Below are 19,059 nucleotides of genomic sequence, written 5' to 3'. Positions count from 1 at the left end.
GGTGGTTAATTGCCCCTTGCGGGGGCAATTAACCACCCCGAAAAGTCCCATAGATTAACATTGAGGCCAACTTTTGACGGATTCTAGCGCAGAGAGGGAATCTTGTAGAAACGTTGAATTTACCACATTTGAAGAGGTTTGCGACCTGTGTCAGATGATACCCCACACGAGGGTATAAGTTTTACCCCCGGGGCAGGAGAGGTCCCCAAATTTGCCCCATTGACTTATAATGGGGAATTTATCGAATAATTAGTTTGTCGCAGACCCATGAATGAGGTGTCAAACCGTTCAGCTTATTCGGGAATGGGGTGTTGTGACTTTTCTGTCCTATTTTGGGGACCCAAAAAAGTGAGCGGAGCCGCAAACAACCAATCAGATTTTCCCTATTGACTTCAATGAGAAAATGTAAACAGCTGTAATTCTCACAGTAATAAAGCCAGAGCTCCCAAACTTGGCACCGTGGGTCACTGGGTGACTGCAGCCAAAATTTACAAAAAGTGGGCGGAGTCTACAACAGCCAATCAAATTTCAGCCATTCAATTAAATAGGAAAATTTTAAACTGCTTCCGCTCTTAGACGGTTAATGGCAGGGTCCTCAAACTTGGCACAGTTGGTCACTGGGGGACTGGGATTAAAATTAAGAAAAGTGGGTGGAGCCAAAACCAACCAATCAGATTTCTTTGATTGGTTTTAATGGGAAAAATTAAGAAGGCTGCCATTCTCTCAGTATTGATGTCAGGGACCTTGAATATCACAAATGTGGTCGCTGGGGGTTTCCACTTCAAGTTTAGAAAAAGTGGGCGGAGCCACCAACAACCAATCAAATTTCATTCATTGATTTTCAATAGAAAAAAATAGAAATGCTGCCATTTTTACACATTAAATGACAGCATTCCCAAACTTTGGTATGTTAGTCACTGAGTGACTGTGGTTCACAATTAGGAAAAAAAGGGGTGGGGCAACAACAGCCAATCAGATTTGGGCCTGAGTTTTGCCACGGCAAGCACCACTCACATTTTCTTCAGGAAATGTACCTCTCTAGTTGTTATCTAAAATCTTCAGCCAAATGGGATTTAGAAATGCTAACACTTTATATCAATATTTTAGCCCATCAGTTGTTGCTACCAGTACAACTGGTGTTGCTTCTAGGTCCAACCTATCTATTTAAGCAAATAAGGCAAGTCCCAAACAATGAGCAGTCTTGTTGATTAAATTCACCATTGATTCAGCCACTGGAGGTGCATCAGTGAGGCTATCAGTATGGCGACACTACAAAAGCAGTGGTGAGTTAGAATGGCTGCCATTCGATCATACAATTAATCTTGCCAATGCAGGATTGTGTGAATCTCAGAAATGCTGAATCTGAGCACAAGTTCTGGTCTCAGAGTTACACCTTTGACTAGTGGAATATTTCTTTTCATTGCCCCCATTATAAAATTATAGACTGCTGATCAGACAAACGTTACTATTCCGTTACATTAACAGCACTGTTAAGCAGCAGGTTACCTTTATATGAACAGACTGTAGCATTTATAATAATCGTTTAAATCTCTCCCTACCCAAAGACCCCTCTCAGCTTTATTATTTACATTAACTTTGATGTCTCAGTACTTGGTGTTTATCTCTTAATACTGAGCCGTTTGATGAGCCCGAAATAAAGAAAAACACCAATTGCAGTGTTTATCTTATCCCGTATGTAAAGTAAAAGGTGTGTAGCCCAAAGGCATCGTTGGGTGCCCCAAAAAGCAGCTAGTGAGTTGTTAAAGTTCTGTATGGGAGTCAGTGTTACCCCTGCAAAGCTACATACTTGTACTGCTACTTTTATTGGAATAGGAATGAAGACTGCGATTTTTTATTAGTTCTGTGTTATATATACTCTGGAACCACTTACTTTACTCTATCATATAACAGCCCCTCACTTATTCAGACTGGAAGCAGCCATGACACAGTATGACCCCTGCTGCAGTTATTTGGGGGTTGCCAGTGCAGCCCCCCGATCATTTCTGCATCAGGGTAAAAAATGCATTTTTGTTATGGCTGACAGTAGCCATTTAATTTACAGATTTTTTTCAAGAAATGAAATGAAAATGACGGGTAGAGGGTAGGAGCAGGGAATAGCTTTGGAAAAACAACTATAGCTTATATAAACAAGCTGCTGTGTGGCCATGGGGGCAGCTATTTCAGCACAGGATACACAGTAGATAACAGATAAGCTCTGAAGAATCCCATTGTATACTACAGAGCTAATCTGCTGTATATCCTGTGCCTTTTTTTCCTTTTTCAGCTTTGAATGACACCAGTTGCACCAGTGCAACACAACACTACTAGGGCAGAAGTCAAGATGAAAAAAACATGAAGGCTTGGGCCCATTTTTTTACTTTGCACCCTGCCCTGCACTGTAGAACTGACCTCTTGTAAGTTGGGAGGCGGGTACCTGAGGCCGGAAACCCTAATATCTCTTCCATAAAGAAAAGAAAATGGGTGAATATTGTCCCTGGCTTATATTCGCTATTACATAACTCTTTGTGATGCTTCAGAATCGCCGGATAGAAAAATTACATGTCTGACAAAAAAGTGGGCATGGTTATGCACATTATAGGGGTGTAGTCTTAGTGGAGTGAATCTCCCCTAGGTGGGACAAGGGGTGGAGTTAACAGAAGTCATAGCTAAACTAGACCAGTAAAATCTAACTGCTGATTGGTTGCTAATAGTGAACAGAACTGCACCAAGGCTGCCCACGGTCCTACCAAATGCCCCCTATAGATTTTGGCTGCATATGAGACCACAGCAGCAATTAAAATAAAAAGGGCATATAATCCCCAATGTGCAGTGGAGAAGTCTGGGACTGGGAGTATAAGGAATAGCATTACAAAGAGCCTGAGTATTGCCTGCCAGAGAAAAAACACGTGTGGAGCAACAGGGGGTCCCACTATGTGGACTGAGAAACAAATGTTTCACTCTGAAAATATTTTCAAAGAGAAAGCCGAATATAAAAATCAAGAAGCATTAACCAGGGCAAAACCATAAAAAGGATTCAATAAATTAAAACAGCTTTTGGCAGACTGGAATTTTGGCTTTAGGTGAAAGAGAAAACAGAAGGGGATGAGGGACCTGCTGGTGACTAACGTTGGCTCCACATTCGGCACACATAACCACAGAATCAAGAATGTAGTAATCACATGTTTTTGGAGTTGATCATCGATTCTAATTTTCACCAATCTCTTTTGCAGTCGAAGGTTTTAATAAGCTGAAGCCTTCCCGAAGAAAAACAACCATAGGCAAATGTGGAGAGCAGAGGGCAGATTCAGAAGTTGTGAACCACTTTGATGTGTACAAGCAGAATATGGAAGCAGAGGTAGATAATCCTCAACTGCAGCATCTTCTACTCATAGGTGCTTATAGCAGGGATGGTCGTCAAACCCACGGGAAGAAAGAAATTGTGCGGTTCCATTATTAAGTTCAGCGTTATTAATTAGTCCAGTAACCGCAGGCAACACTGGTGTAAGGTGTTACTGTCGCCATCAGGTCTTTCTTCTGCACCTTGTTCTACTGTCCTCTATCATGTCACCTTGCCCTTCTATCACCTCTTCTCGTACTGTCACCAGCTTACCCTACTGTCTCCTTATGCCCTTCCATCTCCATCCTTTCTTACTATTGCCAACTTACCCAACTGCCCTACCTTCATTTTCATGCCTTGCTGTTTATATCTTGCCTTAAAGTCACCCTCCTGTCTTTTCCTTTTCCTTATTTTTCCCATAATCTTCCAAGGAATGTTGCCAGACTATACTGGGAGATAACCATCTTGCAGTAGTTCTTCTCTGAACATGTGGTTAGGTGGGCATAGCTATGCCTGTGTCAGGGGCCTTATGTCTCCAGTAGCGGAGAAGTTCAGACCAAGGAGGAAGCTGCAAGTGGAAAAGTCCAATTTGCGGTCCCAAAGGAATAAAGAAGCTTGTAGTCGTATTCAGTCAGAAAGGTCAATGCAGGCAGCAAAGGATAGAAGTTGGGAACCACTGAGACAGATAGGAAATTAATTTAGACGCGCCCAGGAACTTTGTAATAAAGACCTATACTTGGGCATTGAACTCTTCAGCATCTATTTATTTTGAATTTTTGCTCCAAATGGGATGTGATGTAGAAACCACGTGATGGGCATGGGCGCTGCCATCTTGGAAGCCGTGCTGTGATGAACAGGATCGCCATTGGGCGCTCCTGAAAGCCTGGTTACTGAAGCCTGGCAAGCCTTGTTAACTGGACCTGCCCTGTTCTTGGCTTTGGATTGAAAGGGATAGTTCACCTTTAATTTAACTTTTAGTATGTTATAGAATGGCAACTTTTCAATTGGTCTTCATTATTTATTTTTAATTTTTCAATCTTCAAGCGTCTTTTCTTTCTATTCTATTATTTGTTATTCTATCTATTTAGCCTCTCTGTTCCCATACAGAAGTAGGTAATGAAGAGGGATGGGCGAATTTTTTCGCCTTGTTTCGCCGCAGATTTGACGCCCATAGACTTTAATAGGTGTCAGCAACATTTCACCGGTGGCGAATTTATGGCGAAACGGGTCAAATTCACCCATCCCTACTAATGAAACAATGCCAAATGATTAGAAGCAGAAGGGCCGACTGACACTTGTGCCCACCGGGAGTTTTTCTGGTATCCCGGTGGGCCAGCCCGACGCTGCCTATAGTACATAGCTTGTCCTACTGTCAACTTCTTGCTATGTGATGCCATCTTTCTTACCTTTCTGTTTCCATTCTTTCTTACTGTCTCCAATTTGCCCTACCCTCTCCATTCTTTCCTACTGCCTCCACCTTGTCCTACTGTTTCCATCTTGCCCAAATGTCTCTATCTTGTCTATATTTTATCCTACTGTCCATCATCTTGCCCTACTGCTACCTTCTTGTCCAACTGCTGTCTAATGCCCTCTTGTTTACTATTTCCATATTCCGTGCTGTCTCCATCCTGCTCAATTTGCTCCTTTCTCTACAACCATCTTCATATTATCTTGCCGACACCATTTTGCTATATTTCATCTTACCCTACTGTCTCTTTCCTTTCCATGCATTCTATCCTCCAGTCTTTCAACTTCTGCACCCCCATAATAGCAGCTCTAGAACAGGACAGAAAATGTTACAACGCAAGGTGAATGAAGCACAGAAGACTATGCTACAAGACCCCTGTTTACTTCTACAAAAATAATAAAGCAGAACGTAAAAATCACTAACAGAGGTCAATAACAGGAAAAATAATCCCAAATACTGAACAGCCCTTTATTTCAAAGTATGGGCTAAAATTTCAGTGTAGTATTATGGCCACTTTGGGAATCTTAAGTTTTTCCACATGTGCTTCATTTGGGCTGAACAGCAGGAGATTATAAGCAAGAGCTATATTTATATGCTCACGCAGTGCATCTTTGTAACACTGCTGTATCTCTCATCTTTTTCCATTTGGATCTCTTTGACCTCTCAACTTCTGGCCCTCCACTTGTTTCTGAACTACTGTTCCCAGGGTGCACTGCTCAGGCATTGGCTAGCCAATCTCTGAGCAAGTTATTGTTCTTGTAGTCTTTAGGAATGTCCATCAAGTGAAAAAAGTTTCCAAGCTGCATTAGTTGCATGGATATTCCAGCTCCCATTGCCCACTCTGTATAACACTGACTTATAAACCTAATACCTAATAAACCTAACACCTAATAAATGTTTTATATATATTTAGATACTTGTCAGATTTTTCTTAGCAGTTGTTTTGAACGTTACTTTTGAATTAAAGGGCTAAAAATGTGATCATTGCTGTTTTTTCTTTTAACAGGACCATGGAACACCCAACTGGGAAAGGCTAAAAACAGATAATTCAGTATCAAATTTAAGGGCACTGCCTGCTGACATCAAATCAGTTACCAGTCTAAACATGAACACATGCTTGGCTGAACTAACGCTCCATTCAACGATTCCTCAAGATAAATGTTTAAAGCAGCAGAAGTCTTTGTTGTCTTCTACAGAGAGTTGTGATGTTTTTAACCAGAAAGGTACTGTAGATGGAACATCCCACTTAGCTTTCCCAGGGATAAAAAAGAACAATAAACAGCAAAATCTCAGAGATGCTCTATCACTAAACCCCACCCAGAAAGTGTTACATAGTTCTAAAACCATAGGAAGCAACTTGGATGGTCAAGCTGAACAGTGTGAATTGTCTCACAACATTACTCCAAGATTATCACATCATGGTGGCTGTGGAACGTCATTGTGTAACTCTCATGAGCTCCAAGGTGTTATCTCTCAGACCTCAGAAGGGACAACGTTAATTAAAGATTCTTTAGGTTCCAAAACCATTTGGCTTAAAGAGGAACCTCTGTCCCAGAGTCTGACAAATCTGGCCGTCTCCCAACCAATGGTTTTTCAGGTCCAGAAAAAATTCAGCCTTGAGGTGATGAGGAAACAAACCCGTGTGGATTACAGCTACTCAAGTAGCGACGATGAAGATAAGCTGGTTATTGATGTCCCACAAGTCATGGGTACTAAAAAACAGGCATAAACATCATAATCAACATTTTTCTGCAGACATGTGGCTGTTGAGCATAAAAAATCTGTATTATTTTTAACATGAGGTTGTAGGAGTTTTCTCTGATTTAAGGCACATGCAGCATAGGGAATTTTTTTTTTTTGATTTTCCAGTAGAAACCCTAACATGTATTAAAGGGCAAAATTTTCAGCCTTGTACAAAAATTTTTTAGTAGATATTCGGTGAGTGTATGGTGGGAAAAGAGCCAATCGATATCGGCAGAAGACTTGGATATCTGTCAGCTGTGATCGGGCTGGATGGAAAATTTTTGCCTTTGGAGGCACCCAAACATCAGCCATTGTTAGTGCTGAATCATCAGATAAAGGTAGAATTCTATTGTTTCTATATGTATATCTGATGATTCAGCTTTACAGGTGTGTATTGAAATGAACGATCTTTCTTGGAAAGATCTTTTCCAAGAATGATCGTAATTGTTACGTATATGGCCACTTTTATACCTTTGGACAATGAAGGAGATGAATAAAGATGCCATCAGTTATAGGGGCTGAAACTCCTTTTTTTGAGTTACAGAAGATGACTATTGGGACCATGAAAGGCCATCTGGCCGAAGTCAACTTGTAACTCAAATTCCCTGTGTATAAACCACTATGGATCTGTACATGCTGTATTTGTTTCCCCATCCATGACTGGTGGCGTTTAGCCATTTTACTATGTCAAGAACTTTGACCCGATTTCCCAAAAGTCTTATTTCTATTTTAACTGGCCTGCCATGAAACTGACAGCTTGATTATGGTTTTTCAAAGGTAACCTATCTGCATGCGTGTAAAAACCTGGGCAACTCCTTTCTTTCTGCCTGTCTGCTCTATTTACATTTGTAAGTTCTTGGGTCAATACCAGGGCATGTGTTTCTGAAAATGTATATATATATATATATAGGTATATAGGTATATATATGTAAATAGAAATATTGCGCCCACAATAAAGCTACTTTATTTCACTATAAGACCTGAGAGTGCTACTTCATTCCAAGTTTCATATATGTGTATATATATATATATATATATATATATATATATATATATATATATATATATATATATATATATATATATATAAAACTTAAATATAAATAAATATATATATATTTTATTTATTTATATTTATTAGGGATGCACCGAATCCAGGATTTGGTTGGGGATTCGGCCAGGATTCGGCCTTTTTCAGCAGGATTAGGGGCGGTAGGGAAATCACGTGACTTTTCGTCACAAAAGAAGAATTTTTCCCACTTTTTCCTTTCCTGCATATGCAAATTAGGATTTGGATTCGGTTCAGTATTCGGCTGAATCTTTCACCAAGGTTTCTGGGATTCCCGAATCCCAAATAGCAGATTCGGTGCATCCCTAATATTTATATATATATATTTATTTATAAAGGTGTTCCCAGACCAGGCTGGATCCTTTTACACCAGTTAGACCACATTTACTTGGTTATTTGCTTTTCTGCACTGCAAATTCTGTTTATTTTCATATAGTCATACAGGAGTAATCTATTTCCAATGCATAGAAATGTTGATTGGCTTTCCATTCTAGAGCCTGTAAAGCCTGTCTCTATATTCCTAAATGGAAGCAAGATAGGAGAAATCTATTACAGGTCTGATCCCATGGGTGGCTCCTAATGATCAAGTAGAAGTGCCTCATGCATTAGGAAATAGAAACTAAACTGCTATGATAACATTTCCACACACAGGGGTGTCATCAAACTGTCAAACACAGGCAAATGCATCTAAATTCTGCTCGCTCACACTGTATTCCTTACACTGGAGACTGGAATTACTAAAAAGCAAAGTGTTATTGAGTCTCTCGAAATGACCAGCTGTCATGTCTCATTCAACTTTTAAAATTTGTTTCTTTTAATGTTTTACAGCTTGAGGAAGTGGGCACCGGAAGACTGTCTGATATTTTTTTATACCAGCAGACGATATACACCCCTGTAGAATATGAACCCAATAAAAGAAGACTATGTATTATTTTCCAGACAATTCTCCATTTACTGTACTTTAGCACAATGGTTTCCTATTTGTGGAGCTGGACCCCTGAGGGGAACAGAGCAGTATAAGACAGACTGATGCTTTTTTGCCTTATGTAAACCTGCAACTAGGGATGGGCGAATTTTTTCACCTTGTTTTGCCGCGGAAATGATGCCCAAAAAAAATTTTGCCGAGCGACAAAATGTTTTTGAGGCCCATAGACTTTAATGGGCATCGGTGACAATTCGCCGGCGGCGAATTTTTGGCAAAACTAAACGGCTCAGATTCGCCCATCCCTACCTGCAACTATTACTGAGCATGTTTTGTTAATCTGTAGCCTTATTATAAACCGACAGGGGACTAGCCTGAAGGACAGTTAGGGTGTAACCTGGGCTGTGTGCCCTGGGTACCCCTGAAACTATCGAACAGTGCGGTTTCTGTGCATGCGCTTCCTTTCCGCTCACACACTTCTGCACATGCGCGAGCGGCAGAGGGGCGAAGTAGTTGGCTGGGTTGCCTAGGACGCCCGGCCAAGTAGGCCCGGCACTGGTGACAGTTACCCCAATGTTTCTCTATATCTGTAACCTTGTTATTAGGGGCAATCCTAACTCTGTTGCCATCTGAGGAGGCTTGCGGCTATGTTATTCAGTGCTGGAGAAGGTCTAGGGCATCGGAGAAGCGCAATTGTGCTCTTTGTGCTAGAAGAGCCGAATTTTTGCCCATTTTAACCAGTGGGGTGCTACCACCTGAAAAGAGTCTCTCAGCCACACCCCTTCATGAACTAAGGGGACACAGCCTGAAGGCCATATAGGGTGTGAGATTTGGAGTGTTTATTTGTGTCCTGTGTACCCCTGGATCTATACCAGTTTACCCCAATGTTTCTATATACCTGTAACCTTGTTATGAGCTAAGGGGGCCCAGTCTGAAGGCCAGTTAGGGGGAGATTTGGGGTGAGTGTTTATTTGTGCCCTGGGTACCCCTGGAACTATAGCAGAGTGACAGTTACCCCAATGTTTCTATATATCTGTAACCTCGTTATGAGCTAAGTGGGTCCATCCTGAAGGCCAATGAATCAAAGTAACTGAGAGAGAGCACGCCAGGCAGATTTACTGCTAAGTGATTTATTGTTCACACAACATGTTTCGGGCTACTCGACCTTGATAAAGGGCGAGTAGCCCGAAACATGTTGTGTGAACAATAAATCACTTAGCAGTAAATCTGCCTGGCGTGCTCTCTCTCAGTTACTTTGATTCATTGGATTACCTGTTACACCTGGAGCGGGGGTGTTTTTTCTGAGATAGAGAGCCTGCACCTAACCCCAGCACACAGTCATCCCCTACGTTGTGCATCCTGAAGGCCAGTTAGGGTGAGATTTGGGGTGAGTGCTTATTTGTGCCCTGGGTACCCCTGGAACTATAGCAGGGTGACTGTTACCCCAATGTTTCTATATATCTGCAAACTTGTTGTGAGCTAAGGGGGCCCAGCCTGAAGGCCAGTTAGGGTGAGATTTGGGGTGAGTGCTTATTTGTGCCCTGGGTACCCCTGGAACTATAGCAGGGTGACTGTTACCCCAATGTTTCTATATATGTGTAACCTTGTTGTGAGCTAAGGGGGCCCAGCCTGAAGGCCAATTGGGGTGGGACTTGGGTTGAGTGCTTGTTTTTTTTGCTCATGCTCTATTGTAGAATGATTGTTGCTTTTATACTTATTTATACTAAGGGGCCGATTCATGAAGCTCGAGTGAAGGATTCGAATTAAAAAAACTTCGAATTTCGAAGTATTTTTTGGGTACTTCGACCATCGAATTGGTTAAATTCGATCGAATTCGAACGAATTCGAACGATTCGAACGATTCGAAGTACAAATCGTTCGACTATTCGACCATTCGATAATCAAAGTACTGTCTCTTTAAAAAATACTTCGACCACCTACTTCGGTAGATAAAACCTACCAAAGTCAATGTTAGCCTATGGGGAAGGTCCCCATAGGCTTGCCTGTGATTTTTTGATCGAAGGATTTTCCTTCGATCGTTGGATTAAAATCCTTCGAATCGTTCGATTCGAAGGATTTAATCGTTCGATTCGAAGGATTTAATCGTTCGATCGAACGAAAAATCCTTCGATCGATCGATCGCAGGATTTGCGCAAAATCGTTCGACTTCGATATTCGAAGTCGAACGATTTTAGTTCCCAGTCGAATATCGAGGGTTAATTAACCCTCGATATTCGACTCTTGATGAATCGGCCCCTAAATGTCACAAGAACCACAACAAGTCTCATAAGTAGTAGTATTCATAAATAGAGAACCACCAGACACTGATTGTGTTCACCCCCAAAAATAATTTCAAAGCTTAGAAGGCTGTAGAATATAGTATAATGGTCTTGCTAGGGAAGAATTCCTGTGGAGCCTGAAAGATTTTATTCATGATTGGTTGCAAAGCTCCATTGATTAACATGGGAATGCCCTTAGCACTCAGCTCTCCATATTTGAGATGCAAAACAACTGGCTGTCTAGTATCATAAGAAGAAAAGTTTAAATGAACGAGACGCTTTTTCTGCTTTGAATTACAGAATTGATCAGCGCCGGCTCTCCCACTAACAGGTCATGTTTTCTTACCAGCTTCAAACAAGGGCAGGGGGGGGGGGGATTGACTAGATGAAGAATCATTTTCACAGATCCTCCCCGAATACTTATATCTTTTGTTTATCCTTTTGGTGGAGATTTAGAAACTACCAAATACATTAGGTTATTATTTAAAGGATACAGTGAATAAACTGTGTTGCTAAAAGTGGGCTCCTCTTACAATAAAACCATTGCTCAGAAGGCAGAACAGGGAATGACCCCCAGAGTCAGAATGGAGCTGCTGCAAAAAGCCATTAGCAGGCACTATTTATTCTTGTAATCTTGTTGGAATAAACTAGAGAAATCCGTGACACCAGATCCCTCAATGTAGCAATGTTCTATTCTCTTGAAATTGCCCTGCTGCCACTCCCTGTTTTATCTTACCCTATCGACAAGATCCTCTGCACTCAACCCATTATCAATATATTTAAGACAGAGACATTTTGTGCATACTGCTACTGAAAAATGCCTTACCCTTTAAACAAAACAGGGATTGTTTGTCCATATATTGCAATATATTTAAGCTGGCCAACTACGTCACAGTCATCCCATATCTGGCCAGTCCTACTCTAGACTTGCATCGGATTCATTGAGAATTTTATTGTTTCACTATACATTTTACACCACCTTTTACACAACCACCTTGCCACATTTTCTGGAAAAAAGTACCGTCCCTTAACAATGATGCCCCTCCCTATATTTTGTCTCTGATTTCAGAAGGTATTTACTTGTCTCATGCCATATACATAGCACCAGAGCCAGACCAACCCGGCAAGGCGCCTTAGGCAACCTGGCGGGCCACGGCGCCCGCTCAGTTAGCGCTTGACTGCGCATGCGCAAAACTTCGCCCTAGCGCGCATGTGCGAAATGTGTGCGCGCATGCGCAGAAGTGCATGTACGTGAAAGACAAGAGTCGGGGAGAGACGGGACCAGACACGGGGTAAGCGACAGAGCAGGTACGTGCCTGGCACCCCCTCAGCTTTGCGCCCTAAGCACGTGCCTACTCTGCCTACCCCTAGTTCCGGCCCTGCATAGCACTACCTAGATACCAAAAATGAGAGTTTTGATTCTCCCATAAGGCATCATGGGAGAAATCATTCCTTTGTGTCCCTTTGGCCAACTATACATCCAGAACCGCTAGTTTATAGCACAGATACAGCCTAATGGTTCAGAGCCATATATCCAAACTTGCAGACAGCCTGTTTTGATCTTGTTAGATCTCATCAGTGCAAGATATTGGAACATGGCTTCTGAGAGGTAGGACTTGGAGAGTAGCTAAGGGCTTTTTGGCTCCTTTCAGCCCTTCTCACCATAACCAGATTTGGTTCCCCATTTTGCTACTCTCCAAGTCCTACCTCTCAGAAGTAGGGATGTGCCGAATCCAGGATTCGGTCAGGATTCGGCCTTTTGCAGCAGGATTCGTATTCGACCGAATCCTTCTGCTCGGATTCGGTGCATACCTACTCAGAAGCCATGTTCCAATATCTTGCACTGATGAGATCTAACAAGATCAAAACAGGCTGTCTGCAAGTTTGGATATATGGCTCTGAACCATTAGGCTTTGCTATAAACCAGCAGTTCTGGATGCATAGTTGGCCAAAGGGACACAAAGGAGTGATTTGCATGTCTCCACCCATGATGCCTTATGGGAGAATCAAAACTCTCATTTTTGGTATCTAGGCAGTGCTATGCATATGGCATGAGACAAGTAAGTACCTCCTGATTCCAGAAGGCATCACTTTGCAAATAATTGCTAGCTAAGGGTTTTTTTTCCCTTTTTTTCCCCATTTTGTCTCTGATTTCCAAATACATGCCTTCGTGTAACCTTCGCTCTGCTTCTGACCTTCACCTCGCTTCTCCTCTCATCACTTCTGCCCCATGTCATCTACAATGAGAAAAAACAGGAAGGGATTTCACATTCAATTGAAATAAATTAAATAATATATTTATTACATAAAACAAAAAAAACAAAAAAAAGTATATTAAAAAAAAAATTACAGAAATAAAAAGTGAGCCCAACACGTTTCGACCATATTGGTCTTCCTCAGGGGCACAATTAGTTTTTCTGCCTTTTTATTTTTGTTTGTTTGTTTTTTTTGAAGACCAATATGATTGAAACACGTAGGTCTCACCTTTTATTTCCGTAATTTTTTTGTATATTTTTCTTTTTGTTTTATGTAATAAACATATTATTTAATTTCTTTAAATTGAGTGTGCAATCCTTTCCTGTTTTTTCTATATGTGAGATTTGGAGACCCATTTGGGGAGTCTCCCTATGGATTAGCACCTCTCATTAAACATTTTTAAGGGTGTGCACCCTCTTTTCTATTCTCTTCTCATTGTCATCTACAAGACTTCTCTTGAGCCTCTGCTTTTCTCTGGAACTCTCTGCCTGGAGCTGTCAGACTTTCTCCTTCTCCAAATGCTCCTTAAAGACCCACCTTATTCAATGTACCTTAATTAATTAATTATTAAATCATTAATCATAAATTACAAAATTGTTTCTAAAATCATAATGTCTCAATTGTACCTTTAGCTTTAGGGCCATCTAATCCTATTGTACTCTGTAAACCCTTGTTTGTTATTCACTATTTATTCCCCATTTGTTATAAACAAAGGTAAAGCACTGCATAACTTTTCAGAGCTATATAAATAAATAAATGATGATGATGATGTTTCCCTACTGTCTCCTCCTTCCTCTTCCATCTCTATCTTGCCCTGCTGCTACAATCTTGCATACTATCCCCACCTTGCTCTATGGTCCTCTACTGTGCCCTAACTCTACTCCCATACTATTCCCACCCACAAATTCCTCTGCAGATGAAATGTCTGCTACCATACTTCAATGGAGTTTTTTTTAACAAATCTTTTGATTACAAAGGCAATTATTTTGTTTCTCCAACATTCTCATTCCCATATGTGTTTCAGCTTTATTAAATCCATTCGAATGTATGTTTTTCTGCCCAAATTCCAAGAGAAAGAGGGAATATAGTTCTCCCTGGGATTGTGAAGGAGTATTCCTGTAGGAGGAACTTTTCCAATAAATGGGATAAAACCTTCAGCTGCTAAATTGACTCACTACAGACAGATGCAGAGCTTTGTATCTGCCAATCACAGGTCTTTTTATTAGCAGCCGCTTGGGTTTGATGTATGTATATAGTTTTATGTTTTACAGACCCTTTGCATTGATTTACAACCTACACAAGGATACAATACATGGAGAGACCCAGATATTAGAAGAATTAGTACACTTCATTGCACGGATAAGAAACATGAGGCCCAGCAGAGCTACAGCTGTGTATATAGGGGTAAGGGGCTCTAATGGGGTATAGTTGTGTATAGTAATGGAGAGAATTAGCTGTGTATAGTTAAATGCAGGGCTGCCACCAACTTGCATTACTCTATACATTATCCTACAGTTATAGTGCCTTTTGTTTTTGCCAATACGCCTTAGTAAATGCATTGACACCCATCTAAAGGCAGTGGCATTTCTGTTCTGACACTAGTCGTTCTGTGGCATTGAAATCCAGTGTTGTGGTTCCTTTATGCTTTAATTGTGAGGCTGAAACCTTAAAATTCTTTTTTTTTTTTTCAAGATAAAATATTCCAGATGTTCAGGCTACGACTTCTTCTGTTGGAACAATATCAAAAAACTATAAGAGGTCTCGCTTCATGGTGGGATATTGCAAGGAAGTGAGCACATTCTAATGGATATCTTGTCTATGAGCAATAGATTGGTTTAAGAAACTTGAAGGAGCTGATGGCCTTTCTAGTTTCATTACTATGAGGCACATATACATGGGATGAACATTGAGTACTGTGTTGGTGGTAACTGAGATATATTTGGGGATGGAAAAGCAAGTTGGGGTTGTTTAGATATAATATGCATTGGATTCATTGCACATTTTGCAGTGATCCCAGAACTAACCCTGGGCATTCTATTAAGACTCAAGATATTTGTCTGAACCTTGGATTCAAGGCTGTTTAGCCTTGACCTTTCTATCCAGTTCATCCCCAATCAACTCAGCAGGGTTAGGGCAGAGACACATGGTTAGATTCGGGGAGATTAGTCGCCAGGTGACAAATCTCCTCTTCTTTGGGGCGGCTAATCTTCCCAAACCGCCTTCCCGCCAGCTAGAATGTAAATCTCCAGTGGGATGGCTCTTGGAGTGCTTCGTTTTCCGAAGTTGCCTAATGAGGAAACTTCATCCGACTTCGGAAAACAAAGAGCGCCATCAATTTACATTCTAGCCGGCGGGAAGGGAGGGGAGATTAGTCCTCCTGAAGAAGAGGAGATTTGTCGACGAGTGACTAATCTCCCCGAATCTGACCGTGTGTCTCTGCCCTTAAGGTCATCAGCTTTCCTTTGTCTTCTTTTTTCTTCTTATTGTTTTGACAGAGCTTGGAAGCGTGGTTAGGACCTTTACTCTCATACAAGAGGGCATGGCATGACACTGAAGAATATTGTGGTAGCTCCATTAATTTAGAATAACAGTCACTTTATTCAGGCCCCTAACTTTAAGACCAGCAAAACACCCCCAAACCATAATGCTAACTCCATGCTTAGAGGTTGCTTTTAAACACTGAGAAAGAATTATCATGCCCAGTAGATGCAAAACGTGTTGGTCAAAATGTCAAACCTGGATTCGTCAGTCTACAATACCGTCGTCAATTCTCCAGGAGTCCAGTTCTTGTGTTTCTCAGTCCATGCAAGCCTCTTAACCCTGGTTTCTTGCTTTGGCTTTCTGAGCTTCTGCGTGAAACTTCAAGAAATAATGTTTATGTATAACAGATAACACATGAAATAAAATGTCTGATTGGCCTTTGAACTCTATTTTGTTTTCCTATTCTGCAACAAATTAGAGACGACCATAGATGCTTATTTCACCTTCCTCTCGATCAGCTGTGAGCTAAGAACAAATTATTTCAAGCTACTGTTCCAATTTTATGGCCTTGTGTCTTTTCTCAACCACAACTTTTAAGATGTCAAATGCATATACAGGTAGAGGATCCCTTATCCGGAAACCCGATATCCAGAATGCTCTGAATTACTGAATGGCTGTCTCCCATAGACTCCATTTTATCCAAATAATCCAAATTTTTAAAAATGATTTCCTTTTTCTCTGTAATAATAAAACAGTACCTTGTACTTGATCCCAACTAAGATATAATTAATCCTTATTGGATGCAAAACCAACCTATTGGGTTTATTTAATGTTTATATGACTTTCTAGTACACTTAAGGCATGAAGACACAAATTAGGAAAGATCCATTATCCGGAAAACACCAGGTCCCGAGCATTCTGGATAACAGGTCCCATACCTGTAACAGTATTTCATGCATAAAGTTAATGGGAGTGGACACTTCAGAGCACAGGCTCTGAAATAGAAAACCACGGATAATCAATAGTTCCATAGTCCTAGATACTGTTTGTCCAGGTGAATTTCTATATGACCAGCTTATCTCCATTTGTTGTCTTTAACAGTTTCTCTCCCCTCCCCACCCTTTCTTGAGAAATAAATTCTGAAGAACATTCTTGCAAACTTTAATCACGTAGATCTGATATGTTTTTTCTGGACTCCTAATCACTTTCTGGAACCGACCCCTCTCAGCAGTCTTTGGGAAGAATCATAAATCTTGATTTTCTGTACCCCGAGAAGAATGTCACCTTCTCTTCACCTCTCAGTAGAGGAATTAAATGGCACAGCATACAGCTCAGCTTCCATCATTTCAATGTTTGTATGATCAGTGGAAGAGGCTGGTGTCCTGCGGTTGTACATCAAGTTATGCGCATAAGGTCACGCGGTTTGTTTTCACACAGTAAACCATCATCTTAGCCTTTTGTACTCTAACTTCTATGAAGTGTACTGAGAGAGATCAAGATACCATAAACACTTTTGTGAGCTCTGGACCCTGCTGGGTTTCTGCAGCCGTGACTGGGCAAGTCTTGTATAACGATTCCACAATGGCTTTATATTACCTCAAGAAAGGATTTTTACAAATATTATTGCTGTCTGCTAATCTTTGGCAGTGTTCCTCAACAGTGTTCCTTGAGGCTATTTAACAATATTTTTATTCATAACAAATACTGTGCTATTAGACTAGTCTGATGACTAGGAGGAGCAAGTGTTGTAAGTAACTGGGTGCACATAGACTGTTAGACTAGTCTGATGACCTTGAGGAGCAAGTGCTGGGATTGACTGTTTGCATTTAAACCTTAGATTAGTCCAATGGTCCCCAACCAGTGGCTCACCAACCCCTTGGATGTTGCTCCCAGTGGTCTTAAAGCAGGGCTTATTTTTGAATTCCTAGTTTGGGGGCAAGATTTGGTTGCATGAAAAACTGGTGTACTGCCTAACAGAGCCTCCTGTAGGCTGCCAGTCCACATAGTGGCTAATAGTCAATCACAGTCCATAGTTGGCACCCCCAGAATTTTTTTGGATACTTGTTGCTCTCCAACTTTTGGATGGGTAAATGTCAGGAGTGCCCGTTGGCGCTCCCATATGCGTCCTTTCCATAATGGTAGTGCCCATGATCCATGTGGACCGACGCCAGCTGATGACTTAGGGACTTTTACCCTAAGCTTCCTCCTTGGTCCGGACTTCTCCCGCTGGCAGCCAGTAGGCCCCCTGACAGTAAATAAAGGTTGGGGATTCCTGGACTAGTTTGATGATCTATGTAACTGGTAGACTGTTAGACTAGTCTGATGACCAGGAGCTCTTTGCACCCAATCTGTTAGACTAGGAGATGATTAGAAGGAGCTGGAGTGTTATGCTAACTGTTTATATCGAGTCTTACTAGAATGAATTACAATGTAATTATCCTACCGCACACCTGTAGTTCACCAATCCTGCAAGCTGGTGGTGCGTTCCTTCCGTTGACCCGGCCGGGTCCCTTAGCAACCAATGTGTAAAAGAAACGAATCCGCACACACACCGATTAGTGCAGTTGGGGATTAAGCCCCTTTATTCAGCCACCAAACATCAACGTTTCGGGGGGGAAACACCCACCCTTCATCAGGATGAAGGGTGGGCGTTTCCCCCCCGAAACGTTGATGTTTGGTGGCTGAATAAAGGGGCTTAATCCCCAACTGCACTAATCGGTGTGTGTGCGGATCCGTTTCTTTTACACATTGGTTACTAGAATGAATGTAATTTTCCTTCCTGACAAGTAACTTTTCCCCAGCAAAGCAAAATGACCAATTTACCTGATGTCTAGTATAGGTAAATCTAAAAACAACTGGACTTGCTGAGTAATCAATGAAGACGTTTCACTACTCATCCGAGCAGCTTCTTCAGTTCAACTGACTGGTGTGGGAAGTTCTCGGCATATAAACTCTTCCACTAATCCAATCACAATGGTACATTGTAGCTCTTCAAAGAGGTGACATCTGAAGAAATTCACAGAGGTGTTGATTCTGTGTAGTTACTGTGATAGGATTATCCAATGTGTCATGCAACTCCCAGAAAGAGTTGTTACTTATAAGAGTTAGATTTACCTATACTAGATAGTATGGATCAATATCTGTTGTTTGATTCCAACCATCCGCTGGAACACAAACTGGGTGTCATTAGAACTCTGCACCACAGGGTGGAATGTGTGGCAACTGATACAGAGTCCAAAGACAAAGAGCAAAAACATCTCAGAGGAGCTTTGAAAGCATGTGGCTACCCAGACTGGGCCTTTGTCAAAACAGCAGTAACCAAGCCCAACAGGAACACCAATAGAAATAACCGCCCGGAGGCACATAGTAGGCCAAACATGGTCATCCCATATGTAGTTGGAGTGTCTGAGAAACTCAGGAGGATTTTTAACAAACACCACATCCCTGTGTTTTTCAAACCTAGCAACACACTGAGACAAAAACTGGTACACCCAAAGGATCCAA

General features: G+C 41.3%; 1 protein-coding gene across 1 annotated transcript in view; it reads left to right on the top strand.

The window, feature by feature from the left end:
• Positions 1–8,725, top strand: part of LOC108702638 — a 40,581-nt gene extending 31,856 nt beyond the window's left edge. The window contains 3 exon segments of the mRNA XM_018238245.2: positions 3,231–3,355; positions 5,812–6,514; positions 8,446–8,725. Coding sequence (XP_018093734.2) covers positions 3,231–3,355; positions 5,812–6,514; positions 8,446–8,450 — 833 coding nt within the window. The 3' untranslated portion in view covers positions 8,451–8,725.
• The last annotated feature ends 10,334 nt before the right edge of the window (positions 8,726–19,059 follow it).

The sequence above is a fragment of the Xenopus laevis genome, chromosome 9_10S (genome assembly GCF_017654675.1).
Source record: "Xenopus laevis strain J_2021 chromosome 9_10S, Xenopus_laevis_v10.1, whole genome shotgun sequence".
NCBI classification, from domain to species: Eukaryota; Metazoa; Chordata; class Amphibia; order Anura; family Pipidae; genus Xenopus; species Xenopus laevis.
Note: the sequence above shows the minus strand (reverse complement) of the source record. Positions and strands in the feature narration are given on the sequence as shown.